The sequence below is a fragment of the Sceloporus occidentalis genome, unplaced genomic scaffold, assembly GCF_023333645.1.
Source record: "Sceloporus occidentalis isolate IW3139 unplaced genomic scaffold, rSceOcc1.0.p SCAF_14, whole genome shotgun sequence".
Taxonomy (NCBI): Eukaryota; Metazoa; Chordata; class Lepidosauria; order Squamata; family Phrynosomatidae; genus Sceloporus; species Sceloporus occidentalis.
The window spans coordinates 10,029,608-10,055,662 of record NW_028316994.1 but is presented as its reverse complement, the minus strand read 5'-3'; the positions used below and the strand labels follow the sequence as shown (position 1 = coordinate 10,055,662).

The following is a 26,055-nucleotide window of genomic DNA, read 5'->3' as shown; positions in this document are numbered from 1 at the left end:
TAATTAATACATTGGAAGTTTGCAGCTTCACTTGTTTTGTCCTGATTAATTTAATTAGGTGCTTTGGTACTTAGAAATCTATACCTCAGAATAGCTCTACAGTGCTTATTATCAACTGGTATTGTTTTATTTACAACTTCCGGTAGCCGCCCTATTGAAGCAAAAAGGTGAACGATCCCAATTTGGGGGTTTGACGTCACTTCCGGTTCCCTTTTTGCGTTTGTTTAATTGTCAAATAAATTCTACCCATTTTGGAAATGTAAAAGAAGAAACTGAGGAAGAGATAGTTTTCGTGATAAACATCGTTAGCACAAACTGTGATTGTGGGTTTTAGCACTTCCGGGTCACTCCTCCTCTCGTTTGCGAGAGTTGAGGGGAAATAAGGAAAAAACGGGCGCTCCAAAGGCGAAAATGCTAAGGCGCGTGCGCAGGATGGGGCGGGGGCACATGGTCTGCATAACTATACAGCGAGAGGGAAGTGCCTCAGCGCGAGAAAGGGGGAGGAGCCTACAGCGAGAGGTAGCGCGAGCGAGCCTTCTGTGCGCTTGCGCAGTCTGGGCATTCTCATCCCCCTCCTCCCTCGCACCGCTTCCTGACCGAGTTGTGAACAAAGAAAAAAAAAGAAAAGATGAGGGACCGAACGCGCGAGCTCAGAGAGGTAAGGAGCCCCGCGCGCACCCTCTTTATCTCCGCGCGCCTGGCCACGCCCACAACGGTCGCTCTGGCCCCGCCCACCTTGGTTGCTCCAGGTGACGCTCTTCCTTCATTTCTCCCCCTCCCCCTTTTTTTTTGCACCGTCGGCTGTTCTCCTTATAGCCCCCCTCCCCCCGTTACAGCCTTTCTTGCTCTTCTTTCCACCCCCTTTTCTTTTTCCTCAGTTCTGACACACTGCCGAAATAATCCAGTTTGAAACCGCTTTAAGTGCGCTGTTTAATGAGAGGTCCAAAACAGACTGCAGAAATAATCCAGTTTGAGACCGCTTTAACTGCCCTGGCTCAGTGCTTAGGGAATTCTGGGAACTGTAGTGTCTGTGAGACCTTTGAGCCTTCTGTCAGAGAAGCGCTCTGGGGCCACAGTAAACTACAACTCCCAGGATTCCCTAGCACTGAGCCAGGGCAGTTAAAGCGGTCTCAAACTGGATTACTTCTGCAATGTGGACCTCAGTTATGTCTCCTCATGACCCCATTTCAGCCCCTTTTCATTTTATCCATTACATCCCACTTATGTATTTCTTAATTTATATGCCGCCTTTCTTCCAGAAGGGACCCAAGACGGCTCACAGATTAAAATAATAATAATTAATTTAAAATAATTAATTTAAATTAAAATAATAATTTAAATTAAAATAAAATATATTAATAATAATAATAATAATAATAATATGTTTTATTTATAGACCGCTATTCCGCGATGATCATAGCGGTGTACAGTATTATTATTATTATTATTATTATTAACCTGTGAGCTGCCTCGGGTCCCTTCTGGGAGACACACAGCATATAAATTATGCCGGCTTTATATATTTTATATGCTGCCTTGTAATTATAAATTAAAACCATCTGAAAACAGTATAAAAATACATTAAAAATACACAAAATTTAAAAGGCATGACATGCGCATGCGCAATATAAAGCCCACCATGGTGTGCTCATGTTTTAAACGCTTGCTTAAATAAAAACGTCTTAGCTTGCCGACGAAAGGCAAACAGGGAGGAGTTTCACCTCTGGGAGCATCATCCACACTGTAGAAATAGTGCACTTTGACACCACTTTTAACTGCCGTGGCTCCCAGACAACCTCCTTTTCCAGTACATTTCTGTCCAGGGGGAATTCCAAAATGTCCTCCATCTTGAACATGACCAAGAAGCCTGAATTCATATGTGTGTTTCAAGCTTTTATTTGCCTTCCATGTTTCTTAAAGGTCCTCCATTTTGTGGTGCCTGTCCTCCTTTGCAGTGAGGATATCTGGTCACCCTGCATGACTCCAGCCTGGGATGGGTCATTTAACAAGGTCTGGAGCCTTCTCTGCCAAATAGTGCTGGTATTGGAGCCATGGTAGGTAAAGTGGAGTCATACTGCATTATTTCTACAGTGTAGATCTGGCCGTATCCACACTGCAGAAATACAGTGGGCCCTTGTTATCCGCTGGGGTTTGGTTCCAGGACTCCGGGGGGTAACAAAATCCATGGATGCTCAAGCCCCATTAAATACAATGACACAGTAAAATGGTGGCACCAGAGCTACAATTCCCAGAATTCCACAGTAGTTAAAGCCGTGTCAGACTGGATTATTTCTGCAGCGCATATGCACTTCTACTTAGCCACATGCTGTAGCCTCTTATTTATTTACACTCTCCCAGATTTGCCTTCCTGAGTGGATCTTAATTTCTACTCCTTTCTTCCCCTAGATTAGTGCTACTCAGAGCGGTGGTCCTTAAGCTACTTCCTTAAGAAAAAAAACAATTGTAGCCAACGGACACATAGATGATGGTGGTCCCTGGAGCATGGGGAAAAATAAATGCCAGTTAGACATGAGGGACTATTTGCATTTTTACACACTTTTACACCACCCACATTAGACAGCCTAAGAAGTGCTGCTAGACTCTCTCGGACCCATTAAACTACCCTCAGACAAAACTGGCCTCCCATTGCCTTACTCCCAGTCTTCTACTTGTTGTCTCCTGGTATTGAAGACTAGGGTTCAATTCCCCACTCAGCCATAAAGCCCAGGGGTGACCTCTTACAAGTCACATGTTCTCAGGGGAAGGCAATGATAGATCACATTTCATCCCTGGGGATTTTTGGCGATAAAAGGGGAAGTTCCTGAGATGTTAATTTTTCTAGTTACAGCCATACTGTATAATTGTGTCACACCAAACAAAACCAACCAACAATTGCCAGAACAATATAATTATTTTGGTAGAGATTTTGGATCAAGATACAGTTGTATGTACTTTGAGTTAGACCCATTGAAACCAATATAACTTAAACAGGCCATGGCTAAATTCTGTTGATTTCAATCATTCTCAATCCAGAGTGCCATACTTTGACTGGAGAAACCTGTGTTGAAAGGTCTACTGTACACTTCACCAGGTGACCTTGGATCAACCACTGTCTCAAACTAATTTTCTTCCACAGAATTGTTACAAAAATAACAAAGTAACAGTTACATGGATTTGTAATTGATTGACTGGCTGAACCCAAAGGGTGCTCAACAATGGCTCCTTTTCATCCTGGAGAGAAGTGACCAGTGGGGTCCCACAGGGCTCTGTCCTGGGCCCAGTGATATTCAACATCTTTATCAATGACCTGGATGACAGAATTGGGAGCATACTTATCAAATTTGCAGATGACACAAAATTAGGGGGAATAGCTAATACTCAAGAGGACAGGATCAAAATTCAAGATGACCTGAATAGACTAGAAAGCTGGGCCAAAGCTAATAAAATGAAATTCAACACGGAGAAATGTAAGGTACTGCACTTAGGGCAGAAAAATGAAATGCACAGATATAGGATGGGGACACCTGGCTGAATGAAACTACATGTGAAAGGGATCTGGGAGTCCAGGTAGACCACAAGTTGAACATGAGTCAACAGTGTGATGCGGCAGCTAAAAAGGCCAATGCAATTTTAGGCTGCATCAATAAAAGTATAGTGTCTAGATCAAGAGAAGCAATAGTGCCACTGTATTCTGCTCTGGTCAGGCCCCACCTGGAATACTGTGTCCAGTTCTGGGCACTACAATTCAAAAAGGACATTGAGAAACTGGAGCGTGTCCAGAGGAGGGCGACTAAAATGGTGAAGGGTCTGGAAACCATGTCCTATGAGGAACGACTCAGGGAGCTGGGGATGTTTAGCCTGGAAAAGAGAAGGTTAAGAGGTGCTATGATAGCCCTGTTTAAATACTTGAAGGAATGTCATATTGAGGAGGGAGCAAGCTTGTTTTCTGCTGCTCCAGATACTAGGACCTGGAACAATGGATGCAAGCTACAGCAAAAGAGATTCCAGTTCAACATTAGGAAAAACTTCCTGACAGTAAGGGTTGTTCGACAGTGGAACAAACTCCCTCGGAGTGTAGTGGAGTCTCCTTCCCTGGAGGTCTTTAAACAGAGGCAGGATGGCCATCTGTTGGGGATGCTTTGATTGAGAGTTCCTGCATGGCAGGGGGTTGGACTGGATGGCCCTTAGGGTCTCTCCCAACTCTATGATTCTAATCTGAATTAGTCTCTATAAATGTTGCTCTGAACTCCTTGTGTCACTAACATTGGGTTAGGAACTTGCTTACAATGGGTTTGGAAGTGGATTTTAGTTGTGAAAGAAATAGAGAGGCCAAATTTGATTCTCCCACAAATTAAAGTTGGACAAGCTTTCCAGATGTCTTGTTACAAAAGTAATTATTTATACATTGTATTCATGTTACATCTGGATTTTTGCTTTTGTTTTGCCTTGTGAACATTGTTTAATCCTCAGATATACTTATTTGCTTTGTGTCAACATGAAGCTCATGTAATAATAATAATAATAATTTGTTTTATTTATATACCGCTATTCCAAAGATCATAGCGGTGAACAGCAAGTAAGCTAATTAGCAAGTAAGTCTTTACCTTCCAAAGGTCTTAGTTTCTCTGACTTTGTTTTGTCTTCCCATCTTCCCATTATTATTATAATAGACAATCCAGATTTGAAAGTATGTTATCCTTGACTTAAACTGGCAAGTATCAGCTACACTTGCCTGTAGTTTTTACACACTGAGGTCCAAAATATTTGCAGTTCCCTCCCTTTTCCTGTTCTAGTTAGTAGTCAGTTGTATCACATTTTCCATATGTGCGTAGGGAGCTGGCACATCTGTGAACCATGCACAGTTGTATGCCACTCTGGTTCAGTCTCACCAATTTGGCTGAATCATCATCTGTGGTTAAATGTTATTAGGCTACAACATGAAGCCTTAATTAAATAGTAGTAATGTTCTTGCCACCTATATAGATGCAGACAGATAAAGGAAGGAAATTGACCATTGAAAATTTATGCCGCAATTGAGTTAGTTAGATTTCCAAGTGTTGTGACAGTTCATGATGTCTTCTGGCGTCATTTGATTCTCTGGAATTTTTATCTGATTCTTTTTTTTTTATACAGTACAGTCATTACCCTGTATCCACAAATTCCTTATCCACAGATTTAACCATCTACGGCTTGAAAATATTCCAAAAAACAAACCTTGATTTTGGAAACAAACCCCAGTGGATACCAAGGGCTCACTGTATTTCTAATTCAAAGAGCAGGGCTGTCTTCACTCTTGCTAAATAAGTAAGTGAGCAAAGTATTGTACTAACAAATGTTAGCATATTGCAGAACTGAGCTTTGTGCTTGGAATAAAACGGATCTACATGGTATAGCTGCTGTAGTAAGTATTGCACTCTCTCTGGTAAGTCTGAAGAGCTCCAGCCTTCCTGTTGAACATGGAACTGAAGAATGATCCACCACTTGTGCTCACCTTTGCAGGTGTAATGTGATTGCAAAAAAGTTTCTTACTCTTCAACTCCAACTCAGAAGCTGTCAAGGATATCTTGCACTGAGTGACTGAGAAGTGCAGCTGTAGGGATGATCTGCATGCCCAACTCCACTTCAGATCTGACTTGGCACATTATTGAGGCTTCGAAAGGCAAGGGTTATGAACTGTCAGAATAATTATTCTGAAAAAAACCAGGAGAGAAAGTTCTACAACAGCAATGTTTTTAGAGTAATTAACCTATACAGCAGGTGGATTGTAGTAAAAACATAACATAGAACTTGTGGTGTACATTCTAATTGTTTCTGACCTATGGTGATCCTAGGTTTTCTTAGCAATATTTATTCAGAAGAGGTTTGCTATTGCCTTCCCCTGAAGCTAAGAACATGTGACTTGTCCAAGGTCACCCAATAGGTTTCTGTGACTGAGCTGGGATTCGAACCATGGTCTTCCAGAGTCCTACTCCCAACACCCAAACCACTATACAGTGGCTCTTAAAAAGAGGGTCCATCTGGAATTTCAATCTGGGACCTCTTACACCTAAAGTGAAAGTCATATCCTTATTCCAATGATTTGGAAGATTTATGTCCCCAGTATTTTAACCATGTTAATGAAATTGCCAGGGGCCACAGTACTGCATGCTCACAAGAACCTACCTGCTTAATTGTAGTTCTATTTTACATCAAAGGCAATACTAAATATAATTACAGTAAAAGAGTTCCTTCTTAACTATGAGCGGCAACCTCAAAATTTGGTTTCAAATCTGAGGCCTGGTTCACTGCTGCGCAGTGTTGCCCCATGGTAGACACTGGCGGTGTTTCGCCACCAGTGTCTACCAGGTAGATCCTGCTTAAAGGTGACGGGAGAAATTTGACCCAGAAAATGGATCTCACACACACTCACACATATCTATATACACACATTTCTGCTCTTAAAAGTGCTGCTAGTTTCTAGCTGTCATTGCTTCTTTTCTGCTTTTCTTTTGGACACCATATTTATTTTATTTAGTTTTACGTAATTCACCATGTGTACTTTAGCCAAAAGCTAGGGTACTAATTTAATAATAATAGCTAAGGAGGAGGACTGGTACACTTCAGGGTTTTACTGATTTGTGGATTGAGACTGGTAGTTTATGGGAGATATAAAGCTCAGGTGCCCCTTAACCATTTTTGTAACCCTGAGAACTTCCCAGAGGGTTGCAAAAAGATTCAGCTGATTTTTTTCTTCCCAAAATTGTAGACTTCTAGGGTACATCTTTTAGAAACAAGGTTTGCCCCCCACACTTTATTTTAGAGATATAATCACTCGGAAGTGTTTTATTTTTAAAATGCGACATTTTGGTCAGTACTGTTGTCATTTGGAAGGTGTGGCATAGTCCCTGGTGGATCCCAGGGTCAGAAATATGGATGCCCATATTTCTTGGCCATCTCATATTCCAAGTTTTTTCCATACAGCTTAGCAGCTGAGCTCCATATTTATTCCTGTGTTTGGAGCTGGAGAAAATCTGGAAGAGTGTCTGTTATTACACTCTGAGTTTTCTAGGGAGAAGGTGGATATGTGACAGAACAGGAAAAAAAATATATGCGCGCGCACACACACACACACACACACACACACACACACACACCATTTTACATAACACAGTATGACAGGGATGCAGAGTACTGAAGCACCAATCTTCACTAATAGAAAGATTGCCCCATCTTTTTTCAGCTTCTGAGATGTTTCATCAACCATGTACTTTGAAGCAACTATGTTTACTACCAAACATGATGTTATTAAATGTGCTTTTCAAGTGCATTTAACTGAAAGGTAATGTTCTTAGAAAGCTGCATTGTTTGTGTTTTATATATTTAACACATATGTATGTAGCCCTACTTGTAAGTCATCTTTTAGCCATCCTCTAAAGCAAGCAGGTGGGCTAAAATTCTCCTTCTGGCCATGAGTAGGCATCTGAGACCAAGTGGAAGGCAACCAACATACATAGGAGGTTAGTACCCCAAGGAGGCCTTATCTGCTTTGTTTGAGGTCTTCATCACAAATCTGTCACGTGCACAGTATTATCACTTTCTGTTTTCAATGTGATAGAACAGCTTGAAATAACATACTAAGAGAAGAAGGCCCTCTAAGGAAGGAGATGTCATTGCCCAGTTTTGCTAACTGGAGATTTTACTCTTCATTTTGTATGAAACTAAATGTGAACAAATTATTGTCTTGACATCTCATTTTGTAATGTGGTAAGACACTATGGCCAAACTGACTTCCACATGGGATAATGTGAGGCAGTTAACTCAGCCAGATAATCTTGTAGGTTCGCAACTTTGTTTAGTTATACAGTACATCTCATTATTATCACCAGCTTTCAGTTAAATACACCTGAAAAACACATTTCATACTATCATGGTTTGTAGTAAGCATAATTGCTTCACAGTATATGGTCAATGTACTTGGTTATCCACCACTGATGCTGTTGTCAGCTCTACCTGCTAAGCTTTCATATGTTCAGATGAAAATCTGGTTGGGATTCACCGACGCTTTGGCAGTTTCTCATGCTTCCTTTGATAGTAAGATGTTGCGTACAATTCCCAAAAATGTTTTATAAGTGCAGGGGGGGTATGTTGACACAGTACAAGGAGGAAGACCAGGATGTGAAGCTACCAGGTGCAAAGCCGAACCATCTGTTCTACAGAACTGTTAGCTTGATGCCAGGTCAGCTTATGTTGTGTCAGGGTTTTGAGCAACCTTGAAATGTTAAAAAAAAATTCCCCCCACTTAGTCCTGTAAAATATTATTTCTGCACAGAATAAAATCATTGGTCTTAATTATTTTGAATTGCTGTTCTTCATTATTGGTTGTTTAAGAACTTCTCTTTAGTTAAATAACAGAACAGATGTGTTTGTAGATAAATAATGGTGGCCTTAAAAGGGAGAGCCTTCTTTGTGTCCTATTCTGTTCCTTGGCCATATGTGAACTGTACATGCTTGCATAGGCACATCTGATCTTTTTCCACATCTCTTTTTTACAGAAGGATGATGATTCGGACAGTGAAAATGCAGAACTTGAGGCTCTGGTCACACGCCCTGGATCAGGGAAATTTAATGACCTTTCGGATCCCACTGATGAATTCTTCATGACGGTACTATCACTTTTCTGAGCATTTGGGGAGTTGTCTTTTTGTTGTGTGTGTGTGTGAGAGAGAGAGAGAGAGTGTGTGTGTGTGTGTGTGTGTGTGTATGCACACCCACTAGTATAATAGGATTTCTTTTTGCTCTTCCCCAAAAAACTTCTCATTGACCTTTGTCTTATTCTCTTATCCTACTCACATATGATGTGATTATCTGATCTGTTCTAAAGCTGTAGGAAGCATAGGCAGATAGAGAGAGCTTTTTTGTGTTTGTGCCTTAAGTGTCAAATATTCTCCCCGAAATGTCCTCATGGAGTTTATTTATTATCTTTCAAGTAGTTTGGGTGTTCTCCTGGATTCAGCTCTGAGCCTGGATGATCAGGTCTCAGCAGTGGCCAGGAGTGCATTTGCACAGTTAAAACTTGTGTGCCAGCTGTGCCTGTTTCTTGGGACAACAGATCTGGCTGCAGTGACACATGCCTTGATCACATCCTGTTTGGACTACTGTCACACACTGTTCATGGGGATGCTTTTGGAAACTGTTCAGAAACTTCAGCGGGTCCAGAATGCTGACTGGGGCCAGTTATAGGGAGCATATAACTCCCTTGTTTAAACAGCTTCATGAGCTACTGGTTCATTTCTGGACACAATTCAAAGTGCTAATCATGACCTATAAAGCCCTATACGGCTTAGGTCCAGATTACTTGAAGAACCGTATCTCCCCATATGAAGCTGCTAGAACTTCGGGGGAAGGTTTTCTCTTGGTCCCACCAACATCACAGGTTTGCTTAGTAAGCACATGAGGTGGCTGCTCCTACCCTCTGCAATGCACTTCCACAGGAGGCTAGGCTGGCCCCTGCCTGCTTGCTTTTCATCAACAACCTAAGATGTTTTTATTTAAGCAGGTGTTTGATATATAATTATATCAGGATAGTTTTTAAGGAGTAGGTGTTTTTGACTTTTGTATATTTTTATGTGATTTTAAGCCATTCTCATATGATTTTGATTGTTTTAAATTTTATTACAGTTTGTTAAAATCTTTTTATCTGTGACCTGCTTTGGATCCCTTCTGGGAGAAAGGTAGCATACAAATACTAAATAAATAAATCTCCCCTCTCAGATTTTTAATAATATTAAAATTCTGAATCTTGTTGTTTAGTGATTACATGCTGCTTCAATGTATTATTCAGTTTTAGATTCTTTGAGGTTTTTTTTTTTTTTTTTTTTTTTTTTTTTTTTTTTTTTTTTTGCTTTGATCAACTGTATTTAATAATACAGTAATCCTCCCCACATCCGCTGGGGTTAAGGGTGAAGGACCCACATGAATATGGAAAAACTGCAAATAAAATAAACTATTCTTTTTACCTAAGAGAACACCTCTCTAGGAATCTCCAGATTCTCTAGGATAACTCTGTGGTCAACATCTGCCAGAAGTTGATAATAGAATTATGCTGGAGGACCTACAAATGCCTAGAGAAGTGTTTTCTGTAAGAACTTGTAAGTTCTCCAGCACAACTGTAGTGTCTGGTAGAGTTGCACTGGAGTACGTAGAGATTCCTAGGGAGAACATATTAATCAAAGCCACAAATAATCAAAGCCACAAAAGTCAGAGCCACAAATGTGGAGGGCCAACTGTAAGTGCAGCACAGAAGACATGGGCAAATGTGGACTTCACCACCCATGAACAATTTTCACTACACTACACTGAAATGTCGTCAGTAGTGCCTGCACAAGTGGCTGATTACACATGGGGGCAAATCATCCGAATTGCTTCTGGAGTCTTCTGGAACAGACTGATTATGTTTTCTGTTTGTGTAAACAGATGTACAATATAGATGAGAAGGTTGGCTGTGGTGGTGGTTTCTAATTAGTAGCAGCAAGAGATGCATGACAGAAAGCCCATCTCTTCAGGTGGTGGAGCTACTGGCAATGGAAAGATAGTATGTTTACTGTACTTCCTTCTTCTCTGCCTCCTTTTTTTGGGGATGCAATTAATGGCCAGCCTCAAAGGGAGAAATTTGGGAGTGAAGAAGTAAAGATTACCCATGTATCAATAAAAATCCTTAGCACTTCAAAATGAGGTTAGAGGATTGAGAAAGCAGATGTAACCCTTCTTGTTTTATTCATTTTCAGACACGAGGCATTCGTGAAGCCTTAAGGACTCTGGAGAATAAAGTGAAAGATCTAGAGAAAAAGCAGACTACAATTTTGGCCACACCGCTCCCAGAGGATAGTAAGTTGGTGTGGTGAGGATGGCTGGTTGGTAAAACAGCAGAGTGTGAGATAATATAAAGGCATGCATGGACAGAAGATATTCAGAAGGCAATGGACAGAGAAGGGTTGGAGAAAAGTGAGATTTTAGGGCAGAGTTGAATGATACTTAAATATCATAATGTAGACATGTACAGAATTAGAATTGCATTAGAGTTTTATTTTTGACCCCTTGTATTTATTTATTGCATCAAAGTGATGTGTGTAAATTCCCATGCAGTTCCCCATCCAAGTATTGAGCAGTCTCAGACCAGCTTTAGCAAGCTGGCTATCTCATGTGCCTTCAGACCAGACTATGGACTGCACCAGATGATACTTGTGCCATCAGTGTCATGGCAACTTACAAAGTTACACAAGTGATGTACACAGATCCAAAGATAATGGGGGATGAATAGGGACAAGCACTGTTCCACGTTCTTGTTATTGTTGTTGTGTGCCTTCAAGTCATTTCTGACTTATGGTGACCCTAAGCAAGCATATTATGGAGCTTTCTTGGCAAGTTTCCTCACAAGGCGGTTGCCATTGCCATCCTCTGAGACTAAGAGTGTGTGATTTGCCCAAGATCACGCAGTGGGTTTCTGTGGCCAAGTGAGGATTTGAACTCTGCTCTCCAGAGTCATAATCCAGTGTTCAAACCGCTACACCACGCTTACTCTAAATCTAAAGTATGGTTAAAGTAGGAATCACAGTTGAATGACAAGACATAGACCTTATAAAAAAGGAATTTTAGAAAATAATTTGAAGGGGCAGATATGATTCTGTGTAGATATTCAGAAAAGGAGGCCCACATGGGAAATAGAAGGAGTCATCTAAGAAAATAGAATATCTTGAGTCAGATGAGGGTAAGTATGGAGAAGTGGAGGTCATTCTGGTTGAGGTGTAACAAATAATGTTAAAGAATAATGGGGCAAGCCGTAAATATATTTTAAAGAGGAACTGGGAAGACAGAAGGATCTGCAGTCAGACATCAACATGTTTAGAACAGCAGATGAATAATTTGGGCATTGGATTTCAGGGGGAAAGTGAGAGAACTGAGATATCAGGGAGGAGAGGTTGCAGCATTGTAGGTGGAAAATGATTAGGTTTCGGCCAAGGTAATGGGGTGGAACAGACCTAATTTTGTATAAGCTGTTAAAGAAGTGCTATGACTTGGCAGTGAATTGGCAACGAATCGGGCAAATACTGTCACTTGGTAGCAGGGTAGATAGCCATCATAGTATGATCACATGGCTTGCAGAACATTGTTGCAGTAAAGAAACACATACATGTGTGGGCAACACATAAATGTAAACCTTTGAAATACCCACAGCAAGAGGCTAATCCTCCTTCAGCCCAGTACCAGCTTCTGAATTTTTGTCCCTCTTGTTTTCCAGGCATGAAGCAAGACTTACAAAAGCTCCGTGATGAGATCAAAGAGTTGGCAAAAGACATCCGAACCCGCCTTAAGAGTGAGTGTGGGTGAAGGATGTGGTCTTATTGAGTAAAAGTGGAAGGGCTGCCTATCAGAGCTCCTTGTCTCTGCTCTCAGCTTGTGGAGGGGCGTTCAGTTCATTTTGAAGTTTGGAGCAGTTTGGGGTTAAGACAACTGTCTAGAAGAGCGATTCAGTTAATAGCCCTCTTTTTTATATAAAATGTAGAAATTGAGCCAAAGAAGGATGAGGAAGATGAGAACAGAAACTCCATCAACACCCGCATGAAGAGAACCCAGGTGAGAAGCAGCCTAATAACTAGCTGGATAAGGGGCTAGGAAGGAGGACGGAGAGGTGTGCTTAATCCCTTCTTTCCATTTTTATCTCAGCATGGCATCCTGTCCCAGCAGTTCTTGGATCTTATCAATAAGTGCAACTCCATACAATCTGAATACCGGGATCGGAATCTGGAGCGCATCAAGCGGCAACTGCAGATTAGTGAGTGTCTGCACTTCCTTCTCACCAGTCCCAGGGGCTACTGGGTACCAAACTGATGGTTTCTTGTTAGTGAGGAATTGTGCCAGAAATCGAATAGGCAGAGAGATCCTGGCTAAGATGAATCCCCCAGGTCCCAACATAATCTTTTAAATTTGCCACACTGCTACTATTTGGGGATGGATGTGCAGAGGAACACCAGTTGTTGGGTTTCAATATGCTAGCTGGGACATATTTGGTCTATGCCTCTGGCACTATTATCTGTGTTTTTAACAACATAAATTACTAATACTCTGAGTGAAAGCTTAAAATGTGAGCTGTGCCTGGTGCAGGTCTATTGGAGCTTCCACTGATTTTTAAATAACTTCTCTCCATGGCTAGAAGAAATAGAAAAAAATATGCAAAATAAATTTAATTTGCATGCATAAAACCTGATTTTTCATGGAGCAGAAAATAGATTATGTTCCACTTTTCTTCTCTTTTCTTTTTAAAAATAAAGACTACTGTAAGTATTGTGCTGGGCTTTGGGAGGTTACTGTCTCATCTACACACACTAGTGAGAAACAGAAGTATGAACTAATTGATATGGTTGCAGTAGTTCCCAGATTAATGAAGTTTTCTTAGATTCTCTAATCCTTGCTGGCTGTATCTGCTTGACACTTCCTATTTTCTATACACTGGCAGGTTTTTGTGTGACAAAAGGCTGGCCATTAGATGCTCACTACCTGGATTAAATGGTGTTCCATACTGATCCTTAGCACAGCTATTAATTGCCTAGGACTAACTATAATTGTATCCTGCTTTTCTTTAATATTCCTAAATTTTAAAGGAGAACACATATCAGGAGAGCACTGGCCAGGTTTCCACATGCAAGGAAGCCATTTGAAGGCTTTTCAAGCAAGAGAAATGCTACATACTCCCCTTTCTGCAACAAATTTCAGTGGTGGGGTTAACAAAGCAGGGGAAGAACAACTGTCGCTCTGTTGAGATGCATTAAGACCACAGTTTGAGGTGTGAATCAGGAATGCATGAGGCCCAGAAGAAGAAGGTAGATAAGATTTTTTAATTTTTTGGCAGTAGAACATCTCAAATCCCTAGAATTAATGAGTTGTTGTTTTAAGATTGGCTGCATCCCAGCAGGAAGAAACCTCCCCAAGGCCCCTGGCAGAAATTTCAAATACTTTCTGGTGTGAACGAATTGGTACAATGCTGGCTCTAAATTCCCCCCTCCACTCTTGATAAATCTTGGAAGCCCTTTTTGCTCCACCTCTGAATGTGCAGTTTTATAAAAAGCCTCAGTGACGTGCAGCTACTTGTATGCTAGCCAAGTCATCTTCCTGTGGAGATGGATCGAGGCTGTCTGTTGTTCTCTAAAGGAAGATGACCTTGAAAGCCTGGAGAATTGGAAGGTAAGCGGCAGAAACATGCTTGGCTCAGGATTTCAGAGGCAGAGAGGAAGGTTTTCTAGTTCTTTCCCCCCTCTTTGATAGCAGAGCCAGTCCGAAATCATACATAATAAAACCATTGTTGAAATTCCTGATGAACAGATTCTGCTAGTCTCCCAGCAACAAGTAAAGATGGTTTGTCTTCATTTCTCAGTGAAATAAGTATCAGAAGAGATCCATCAGTTCACCAGTTTCATCCTTCAAATGAATTTGAAAAATTAAAACATACAAGTTAGGGACAGTATTGAACGGGAAGTAAGATTAGCAGTAAGGAGTCCCTGCTGAACTACTCTGCAAGAGTTTCTGTGATTCTGAGATTGATACAAGGAACATACGCCAGCCATGTGGAGCTTCTGCATAACCATTTTCTGGCAATGGTTTCTGTACTGTAGATGCCATCTCCATTTTAGTGGGGATTAAATCATACTAAAAAGAGCCAAAGTATATTGCCACCTGTATGTTTTCTATCGTTTTTTGTGGGCTTTTCGGGCTATGAGGCCATGTATGTTTTCTCATTGGTGGATGCAGTGTGTGGCAAGAGTGGAGCCTAAGTTCTTATCCTAGAAACCTGCTCATGCCCCATTCCTGTTCAATAGGAGTAAGCTCAGAAATTGCATCATGTTTTGCCATGAAATCCACTCCATCTTGCTGTAGAGGGAACACAGATGTATAGATATAGGAGTAAAATTTTGTAAAATGCTTACATATTAGAAGGGTTTTTGCAGAAATTCTGATTGCTAACAATCAGTATGGACAGAAGGTTAAAATGTAGGACATGTCCTGAAAAAGAACGATATCTGGTTGCCCTTATAATACAGGGTAGTGTTTTGTTGATGTTCTATGTTGGAGTTGAACACAGAGTGACATGCCCGACAGTACACTTGTTCTGCTTCTTTAATCTTTTTTTATTGGATTTTAAAGTATAATTACAAAAATACATAAATACATACATACGTACATACATACATACATACATAAATGAATGAGGAAAAAAAGAAAAGTGGAATATGTAGGGAATGAACATATACTGTACATAGATAAAAGCTGACTACATTATGCAGTATACCAGTAGGGGACACTATCGTGCCATCACAGAATAACACAGGTATTTCTTCCAGTATTCCAGTGTAGCCTTTGCATTCTGTTTTGGGAAGCATGGACCCACTAGTGCTTCAGAACTAGAGGCACCAAAGCTTAGGATTCTGATCTCAATTACAGGATAGGCCTGATACTGTTAGGGCTTTTGTAATTATGCCAAAAGCAAGTAAATCTGTGACAAGAAAGCAGAAAAACCTCTTTGGTGCTGAGGGTATATTATCTGTTTTCCTTCAGCTGACAACAGGGTGGTGTCAGATGAGGAACTCGACCAGATGCTGGAGAGTGGTCAGACAGAAGTATTTGTCTCCAATGTGAGTACTGGGGTCTTTGGAGAAGGGAAGTAGTAGGGTTCCTTGGTTATGGATCCTTAGTCTCCAAGGGGAAGGGAGACAATATTAAGGAAGGCGAAAGGGATGGCGAAAATAGTCAAACTGACATAGAGGAAACAAGGCAAACAGTGCAAGGACCCAACAGTGGGAGGCAAAAAACTTGCACAGGCAGCAAGTAAAAGGGAACCATGGTCTGCGATGTCTCTACACTAATGCACAGAGCATGGGAAATAAGCAAGATGAACTCGAACTCCTAGTACAACAAAGCAAATATGATATAATAGGCATCACTGAAACCTGGTGGGATGAGTCTCATGATTGGAATGTGGAAATAGAGGGGTATAACCTTATTAAGAGAAATAGGCCAAACAGGAAAGGAGGAGGAATAGCACTATATGTCAGAGATATTTACACCAGTGAAGAGATCCTGGACATCAATCATGGAAGCCAGGTGGAGAGCATCTGGATAAGAATCAAAGGGGAGGGAAACAACAAGGGTGTTACGGTGGGAGTCTACTACAGACCCCCAAGTCAGACTGAGGAATTGGATGATATCTTTCTAGAACAGATGACCACACAGTCAGAAAAGAGAGATGTAGTAGTGATGGGCGACTTCAACTATCCTGATATTTGCTGGAAGTCAAACTCAGCCAAATCCTCAAGGTCTAGCAAATTCCTCACTTGCCTGGAAGACAATTTCATGGTCCAAAAGGTGGAAGAGGCAACAAGGGGGTCAGCTATTTTAGATCTGATCCTAACCAACAAGGATGACTTGGTTAATGGGGTGCAAGTGGTGGGATCATTAGGTGGAAGTGACCATGTTCTCCTGGAGTTTGTAATACAGTGGAAAGGAGAAGCCAGGCAGAGTCAAACACGCATCCTAGACTTTAGGAGAGCGGATTTCAGTAAACTTAGAGAAGTATTGAGGGCGATTCCATGGTCAGAAATACTAAAAGATAAAGGAGTTCAGGACGGATGGGACTTTCTCAAAAGGGAGATACTGAAGGCACAATTTCAAACAGTTCCAGTGAGAAAGAAAAACGGGAGGTGTCTCAAGAAACCAGGATGGATGACTAAGGAACTTTCAACCGAGCTAAGTTTGAAACGGAACATGTATAAGAAATGGAAAAAGGGGGAAATCACGAAAAAGGAATTCAAAGAAATAGCAGGCATGTGTAGGGGTAAAGTCAGAAAAGCTAAAGCGCAGAATGAACTCAGGCTTGCTAGAGAGGTTAAGAACAATAAAAAGGGCTTTTTTGGATATGTCCGCAGCAAGAGGAAGAAGAAGGAAACGGTAGGGCCACTGCGTGGAGAAGATGGCAAAATGCTAACAGGAGATAGAGAAAAGGCAGAATTACTCAACACCTTCTTTGCCTCAGTCTTCTCAGAAAAGGCAAAGGGTGCTCAACCTGAGGATAATGGAGCAGAGGACAGAATAGGGGAATTTAAGCACAGAATAAGTAAAGAGATAGTAGAGGAACACCTTGTTAATCTAAATGAATTTAAGTCTCCGGGACCAGATGAACTCCATCCAAGGATATTAAAAGAACTGGCAAATGTAATATCGGAGCCATTGGCAATCATATTTGAAAACTCCTGGAGAACAGGAGAGATCCCAGCAGACTGGCGAAGGGCAAACGTTGTCCCCATCTTCAAAAAGGGGAAAAAAGAGGATCCCAACAATTATCATCCAGTTAGTCTGACATCAGTTCTAGGAAAGATTCTGGAGCAGATCATTAAACAGAGAGTCTGTGAACATCTAGAAGGCAATGCCATAATCACAAAACGTCAACATGGGTTTCAGAGAAACAAGTCATGCCAGACAAATCTAATCTCTTTCTTTGATAAAATTACCAGCTTGGTAGATGAAGGGAATGCTGTGGATATAGTATATCTTGATTTCAGTAAGGCCTTTGACAAGGTTTCCCATGACATTCTTGCAAACAAGCTTGTAAAATGTGGGCTAGACAAAGGAACTGTTAAATGGATCTGTAATTGGTTGACCGGCCGAACCCAAAGGGTGCTCAACAATGGCTCCTTTTCATCCTGGAGCGAAGTGACCAGTGGGGTCCCACAGGGCTCTGTCCTGGGCCCAGTGCTATTCAACATCTTTATCAATGATCTGGATGACAGAATTGGGAGCATACTTATCAAATTTGCAGATGACACCAAATTAGAGGGAATAGCTAATACCCCAGAGGACAGGATCAAGATTCAAAATGACCTGAATAGACTAGAAAGCTGGGCCAAAGCTAACAAAATGAAATTCAACACAGAGAAATGTAAGGTATTGCACTTAGGGCGGAAAAATAAAATGCACAGATATAGGATGGGTGACACCTGGCTGAATGAAACTACGTGTGAAAGGGATCTAGGAGTCCAAGTAGACCACAAGTTGAACATGAGTGAACAGTGATGCGGCAGCTAAAAAAGCCAATGCTATTTTAGGCTGCATCAATAGAAGTATAGTGTCTAGATCAAGAGAAGTAATAGTGCCACTGTATTCTGCTTTGGTCAGGCCCCACCTAGAATATTGTGTCCAGTTCTGGGTGCCACAATTCAGAAAGGACATTGAGAAACTGGAGTGTGTCCAAAGGAGGGCGACAAAAATGGTGAAGGGTCTGGAAACCATGCCCTATGAGGAACGACTTAGGGAGCTGGGGATGTTTAGCCTGGAGAAAAGAAGGTTAAGAGGTGATATGATAGCCCTGTTTAAATATTTGAAAGGATGTCATATTGAGGAGGGAGCAAGCTTGTTTTCTGCTGCTCCAGAGAACAGGACCCGGAACAATGGATGCAAGCTACAGGAAAAGAGATTCCACCTGAACATTAGGAGGAACTTCCTGACAGTAAGGGCTGTTCGACAGTGGAATGCACTTCCTCAGAAGGTGATAGAGTCTCCTTCCTTGGAGGTCTTTAAACAGAGGCTGGATGGCCATCTGTCAGGGATGCTTTGATTTGGATTTCCTGCATGGCAGGGGGTTGGACTGGATGGCCCTAGTGGTCTCTTCCAACTCTACGATTCTATGATTCTATGATTTTGTTCACACAGATCATGAAGGACACACAAGTGACAAAGCAGGCTCTGAATGAAATTGAAACGCGGCACAGTGAAATCGTTAAACTTGAGCGCAGCATCCAGGAGCTACATGAAATGTTCATGTACTTGGCCACAGAAGTGGAACTACAGGTATGAAGGGGAGTAGGGTAAAAGGAAGGGGAAAGTAGGAACATAAGAACCTAAGTGAGACCATTGGTCAAGTTATTGAAATTAGTATTGTATACTCTAATTAACAGCATATCAGGCTTCCAAACAGGAGTTTTCCCAGACATACCTGAAAATGCTAGGAATTTAACTTGGAACCTTTTGCATACAAAATCACTTCCCCTTACTTCCTCGCTGGCTGAGAAATTAATCAGCTCTTGATTCTCCCTCTTTCCTCCCTCAGGTCCTGTCAGCCTTCAGTTTCCTTTTGCATCATTTACTGTTCTTACCTAATGACTTCCTATATATTTCCTAGGAGCTTCTACTTAATATTAACAAGAGGTCTTTTACCATAGTGGTCTCATTGGGGTTTAAGGAAGTGATACCTATGGAGCTACTCTATGTGTATAATCTTTGCTTTCCTTCTATTCTATATTCACTGAATCACTGTTCGTTTCATTTTGTTGTCTCTCTTCACTCCCAATAGCCCCATGTAGCCCCAACACCACCTCCTTCTTTCCCATGATGAAGCCTCTTAGCCCTCATTTCTTTCCCTGGCCCTTCTCTTCTTGCTTTGGAGTTAGTTGTCTGTTTACTTCTACCACCACTGTTGACCTTGGAAGTTTCTCCTTACCTGAACCTCATCCCCTCCCTCTCCCTGCTTGTAGGGAGAAATGGTTGACAGGATAGAGAAGAACATTCTTGATTCAGAGGACTACGTCAAAAAAGGGCAGGTACACCTTCATAAGGCACAGGAGAATCAGAAGAAAGCTCGCAAAGTAAGTTGCTTGGACATGCTTAAGATTGCCTCTTTCTTAGAATGAAAAGAGATGTTTGTATTGTGTGTACCATCAGTTGTGTCATGCAAGTTTAGCACTGAGTATTCTGTAAATCTACACTCCAAAAGTCTGGAATGACTTGCTGGAAGAGATCCGCCACATAACATCTTTGGAGGCCTTTAAGAAGGCAATAAAAATGGATCTCTTCCAGCAGGCCTTCCCAAATTGACCTGCTCGGAATGCTCACTCTCCAGTTGCATAGCTGTTCCCACCGGACTGTGATTGTGCTTGATTTTATTGACTACTTTATTGGTAGAATTTTATTGGGAATTGTTGTTTTTAACACTATTTTAAGGTGGGAGGGAGATCAGGAATTGGATTTTATATGTTTTGCTATGTTTTTTACTTGTGGCTTGTGTTTTATTTTTATTGTTCTTATGTTTGTTGTTACCCGCCTCGATCCAATACAGGGAGAGGCGGGATACAAATAATAATAATAATAATAATTATTATTATTATTATTATTATAGTGGAAAAGGAACACATTTCATGCCACTGCAGTTCCAGTGAGAGACAGTACTTTGTTAACCTCAGAAGCTAGGGGAAGGGGTGTTGCTCAAGACTTCCAGAGGCTAAAGTCTTTCATTATTTTTCATAGCTCCTTTTTCTTCCTCCCTGTGGCTGGCAGAAGAATAACAGATAGAACAAGAGCTAAAATGTTCTTAGGTTGCTCCTCCATCCATCTGTCTTAACATCTTTTTGCCTGTTCCCTGTTTTGTTACTCTGTAGAAGAAGTTCATGATTGCCATCTGCCTGCTGATCACAGTAGTTATCATCATTGCCATTATTACCATATCCATTATGGTTGGCTAGATGTGGATCCCAGTTTTGTTTCTCTTCACGCTGCATTGTTGAAGCCTGATGGTACGTATGGGTGAGGGTTGGGTGGAGGCAGAAAGATATGAGTAACAGTTTGGTTTAGGCAGTCCACTATGTAAGGCAGAGACCTGGTAACCAGGTTAGATGGGTGTTTTGGAAATGTGTGCCTTATCTATGCTGTGGAACATTGCAAGTGGCAAGCCAGCTTTTACATAAAGCTGTGTTACACTGGTTCCTCATGTACATCTGCAACAGTCTCTGGCTCTTGTTATACTGTTATTGTATGCCTTCAGGTTGTTTCGGACTTTTGAACCTATAATGGGTTTTTTCTTGGCGATCTTCACAGGGAGTTTCCGTTGCTATCCCCTAAGACTGAGAGATCGTGACTTGCCAGGGTGGGGGTAATTGTTCGATGTTATAGGTCCAATTTGCCCCCCTCTGGAGGCCTTGGAGGGATACATTGCTGGTTTACTCCCAAGCAAAAACAAAATAAAAATCTCCTTTGTCCCAGATGCCTTCTATGGGGTGTGTGGAACATTTTTACCATGTTTGCACTCCCTGGATATTTTAGAAAGACCTTTTTTACAACAGGAGGCAAATCAGAAATCACTTGTTGTTATTTAGAAAGGGCCTCTCCTGAGCTTAAAATGGACCAAGGGGTCTAAAAACATGGCAAAACTGCCCCCATGCCCCCAGAGGGGATTCAGGGGCATGTTAAGGAATAATTAATAAATAAATAAATAAATAAATAAATAAATAAATAAATTGAAAAACATTTTGAACCCTGGGGGCCACCAAAGATCTTGTGGACTGCACTTTAAAAGGTGAGACTTTTTTTTTTACCAATTTCTGGTGTTACAAATGTGCAAAAGTTCTGCCTCAAACCAGCAAAGGCATCCCAAGTACCTTTTGCAAAGACACTGAAGAATTTTTTTAAAAGGTGTTGGCTGAGTTTATAATTTGGATTAGGCAGAACTGAGCCAGGGTCATCTAGATGCGGCTCCTCAGTTGGGATCTGGAGAAACAAATCCTAACTTTGGCCCTTCTAAGTTTTTGGTTTATCCCCCCAGGCTTCCTCTCTGACTTCATCTCTATTCTGGAATGGCAGTCCCCTGATAGAGAGGCTGTTGCACTGAAAGATGGCTGGTGGAGATGTTTCCTGCCCTTGTCCAGTCATGAAACCACATGCTGCCTGTGTCTGCCTCCTTCCTGTTGCCCACAATCAAAGTTTCCCTGCAGAGCTGCTTCCAGATGCCCGTAACTCTAAAAACCTAGAGCAAGGCCTGTGTCCTTTTAGTTTTGGCCTTCCTGGGTGTGTGGGGTTTTTTACTGTTATTTTGGTGGTTTGTAGCACTTTGGAATGCTTGTGCGTTTCTCTCCCTGTGCATTTGGTGACTTTTTCATCTGCATGAAAATTGATATTTCCTGTTCTGGTCACTTCCTTTATAGATTCCTTATCATTTTCTGTTCTCCCTCTTAATTCAAGAATTTGATGTTCAACAGACCCAGATCTCCTTTCCTAATCATGGTGACTGTTATATTGTTTTTGTCAATGCCCTAAGCAACTTCCTCTCCTGCTATATTTCTTACTTGCATTACCTGCTTTATGCTATGTCATTTTTTAAAAAAAGCTGTCCTCTTCCCACACTGAATGTTGAAGGTCTTCACTAGGGAACAAAAGATCAGATGAATATCCTGCAGAACTTGGTTGGTGGTATCTTAGCCATTTACACCCAGTTACTGTCCGATGTGCTCATGAAGAAGGCAGTAGGGGACTAAATCTGATTATTTTTACCCTACTGCCTTCTTCCAGAATTTTGAAGGAGTCCTTGGCCTCTACAAATAGTCCTTAAAAACATGGGGTCTGTTGTGATTGAGGCAGAGGACTGCAAACCAGGACTGCTGGATTCACAGCTGGCTAAAATGTTGTCCTATCAATTTTTTGCCAAGCTGTTTTGTACCACCTCTTGGTGTTCTCGTGTCATATGTGCCTTAGGATTTGTACACCCCCACCTCTTTGTGAGACTATTTATTATCACGGTCCTCTGGATCTCTTCCCCTCCCCCTACAATGTATTAATAGATGTCCTAGTGCCAACCTGGAAAGGACTGGGACAAAGCCACATATGTTTCATTGTTCCCTTATCACAAAACCTGAATGCAGGCTTTGAATTGTGTTGTTTTGAAAGTAGGTCCAAAGGACTAGATGAAACTAAAGTCTTAAGGAGGTGGTGGTATTTAGCTACTTAAGACATCAGGGGTCTGTCTGTCTGCAGTACTTAACTGAAATGGGTAGGAAAAATCATGCAGGAAATGGAAGCCAGGAGCTTTTGGCCTTGTTCCTAAAAATTTACTATTTTACTACTTCAAAACAGACTTGTATAAATCAGAATATAAATAAAGTGTTCCACTTGCCTTGGAGATTGAATGTATTAAAAGAAAAGCAGCCTGACTCAAATTATTTTGTAATATAAAAATAAAAGCACTTTTTAAAAAAGAAGCCTGCAAAGGAGTGGTCTTTTTGTTGCCTCTGGTACTTTTTATCCTCAGCACTGAAAGCTTTCAGTTGAAACTGGTAGGCGGAGGTGGTGAGGCTACTCCGTGGTGAGAAGCTTAACACATTTTCTTGGTTTGAAGCCTGATGCAAGTTAAGCCTGGTTTGGTACATCTGGAAAGCTTCTTCTATTACAGATATTTTCTCAACTCAAAGAAGAAGCTGTAATTTTGAAACAGTGATTCATTCCATCTGCTCCTCCCTCTCTCTTTTTGGAATGATCGCTAGATATGAGTGCTTTGTTCTCAAGGAAAGGGAGAAGATGATACTTCAAATTACCTTTTCTGAACGAGGTGAAGAGCCTTAACTTTACCTTAAACCATATTTTCAAACGTGTTCAAGTTTGAAAGCCTAATCCCACTGAAGTAAAAGAAACATCTCACAGGATACCTGGGTCACACTGCTGGGTTCTCTGAAGAATGTGAAAACAAAATACACATTACTAGATGAAATAAGTGAGTAAGCTACAACCTAGGAAGATACAACTATCTTCCATATTTTTACATATTCATTGCAGCAAATACTTGTAAGTATAATTGTTTCAGAGAGGAACCTAAGATTCAACAAAAATGTGCAGTTGGACTAGGCTTTTGTAGCTGGGGCTCACATTGGTTCAAAGCATATATTCATAAGGGAGGAATATGTTAAAAAAATAACACACACACACACTTACCATATGGGAGGCACAAAACAGAAGAGCACACTATGTTACAGACTGAGGAAGAGCAGAATTTATCTGCTGACTACTGAACAACATGTAGCTCCTGTCATCAGTTACTTTGAAAGTTCTGAAAAGTAATTCATTGTGAGATGAGTTTTTGTGGAATTAAATTTTTATCTTAAGGGTTTTAGTTTGGGGCATCAGGGCATTCTGTAAGCATGCTTGTATCACAGATTGGTTTGTAAAATACTCGTAAAATACAGGAATAGTTCTCAGTAAAGCATAGGATTTAGTTTAGTATTCAACACAGTTCATCTGAAGTTCACTGTTTACACACAGGCCTAGAGGCTAGAAACATGCCTCTCTATAAGTGCCTGAAGGCCTGATGACATTAAAAGGGGAAAAATAGATCTCAACATTATTTGTGTGACTTGCTTTTTCTCTTGGGTTCTGCAACAGGTGACTAGACATGAGATCTGGTCTGAGAAGAAAGAGAAACTAAGGGCTCTCTTCTTGGCTTTGTTTTCCTGTCTTCTAACTTCTAAGGTTTGGGGGAAAGGTGGTTTCTTTCACTGGTAGATCTGACGCACAATTGCTTCTGTATCTCTCTCTGTTTCCTGCTTGAACTTCTTTTACAGGAAAACGGGGGACTGAACTATGGTGTGGCCTCTGTGGTCTTAATTTGACACTTGTGGCTGAAAGTTATTGTACCAAATATTCAAAAAGGGAACACATGTTCTCTGTTCAAACCAAATATCCCTGCTTACATATCTAACAATCAGGGGACTTTTGTAGTCTTAATTAACATACAATAGTCAGAGCCTGGCATCCAGTTAGTGCTATATGCAGGCATAAGACTAAACGCCTATCTATGCATTTTTTTGTTGTTACACAGACTGGCATTTTTTCCCTCTCTGTCTACACCCTTCCCCAGACTTTCAGCAGCATTCTCATGGAAGTACCGTGTCTGATGGAAGAAAGCAGATATTGGAGAAGCATCTGACTATGTCCCTGTAGCCAGATGCAAAAGATTACATTCATCAGAGGACCCCAGCAGATAGAGATATAGCCAGACACGTCTCTGATTCCCTATTCCTGTTCTGATGTATTCTGGTCACCAGTTTAACCATTTGAGTGCCATACAAAATCTGGGCAATGATTTTGGACCTTATCACATTTGGGGGGGTTTGCAGCTCAGATCCGCAGTCACTTCTGTTCTAGCAATGCAAAGCGTGATGTTTTTTCACACCAGATCCAGAGTCACTCCTGTCTATCAATGTGAATTAAGATTAAAACGTGATGTTTTACCACACCTGGTTGCCTTTCTGTTGTCCTTCCGAAGTGAGGGGGAAGCGAAGTCAGTTCTATTCCAAGCAAGTCACGTGATGTGGATTCAAGCAAAGGGGAGTGAGTGCACATAGTATTACCACACTGGAGGGTTCAATGATTCGAATTGGCACCCTTGCACATGCTCAGTGGGACTCTGGATGCTGTCCTCCTTCCCTGCCCCCTCCTTAGCTGTCATCCTTCATGGGGTGAAGAAGCAGTTGGGATGATGGGATAGATGGCAGTTTGGCAAAGAGGGTGAGATGGGGATGCAGGAGCAATCGGGGGATGATGAGATGGATGGCAGGGGGTCCCTGGGGCCAGGATCGGGATGCAGGAGAAGGCAGGGGATGATGGGAATGATGGGATGGGTTGCAGGGTGGCAGAGGGGGCAAGATGGGCTGAAGGAGGAGGATGGGGATGATGGAGCAGGACACAGTAGGCCAAGGGGAGTGACATCGGAGCGGTTTTCCACACCAGACCAATTCGCAGTACAATCGAAGTGAGCCTGGAAGCAAATTCTGTGAAGTCACTTTTTTTCCGGTTTTACCAAAATGAGGGGTCACTTTGGAATCACTGCGGAAGCACTTCACAAGGAGCTCCCATAGAAAGGAATGGTGTCTGATAACACAGTCACTTTACGACGTGAATGCGCATTGTTGGAAGCGCAGTCACATTGGAGCTGAGCCGGAAAATCTCCAAAACGCTCCGTGTGATATACCCATTTGCTCTGAAATTCTGAAATGTATTTTGAAGGCTGGAAGGAACAACCATACCTTGCCCCCAACCCCTCATGGTGTTGTAAAAAATCTAAGGGTTTCTCCAATAGATGTCAGGGCCACTTATATATTATGGCAAAGGTAGGATTTGACCTGATCTATAATGTGAGATGCCATAAGTCTGAGAGACAGTTGTAATTTTCAGCAGCTCTGCTAAAGGCATTTTGATTTTACGGTAATATATAATATTTATTGT

At 41.4% G+C, this 26,055-nt stretch overlaps 1 protein-coding gene across 3 annotated transcripts; it reads left to right on the top strand.

Annotated features, from left to right (window-relative positions):
- Positions 1 to 481: 481 nt before the first annotated feature.
- Positions 482 to 23,039, top strand: LOC149303861 (syntaxin-4-like). 3 transcript variants are annotated; one of them, XM_089480987.1, is made up of 12 exons: positions 482 to 658; positions 5,174 to 5,304; positions 8,532 to 8,642; positions 10,764 to 10,863; positions 12,275 to 12,349; positions 12,539 to 12,609; positions 12,700 to 12,808; positions 15,583 to 15,659; positions 18,730 to 18,867; positions 19,551 to 19,661; positions 20,451 to 20,585; positions 21,611 to 23,039. In XM_089480987.1, the coding sequence occupies exons 3-11, from the start codon at positions 8,637 to 8,639 to the stop codon at positions 20,532 to 20,534; spliced, it is 771 nt and encodes a 256-aa protein (XP_089337113.1). In that variant the 5' UTR covers positions 482 to 658; positions 5,174 to 5,304; positions 8,532 to 8,636; the 3' UTR covers positions 20,535 to 20,585; positions 21,611 to 23,039. The 3 variants fall into 3 exon arrangements, with proteins under 3 accessions (XP_089337113.1, XP_089337112.1, XP_089337114.1); XM_089480986.1 differs by lacking the exon at positions 5,174 to 5,304; XM_089480988.1 differs by lacking the exons at positions 482 to 658; positions 5,174 to 5,304 and adding an exon at positions 5,352 to 5,659.
- The last annotated feature ends 3,016 nt before the right edge of the window (positions 23,040 to 26,055 follow it).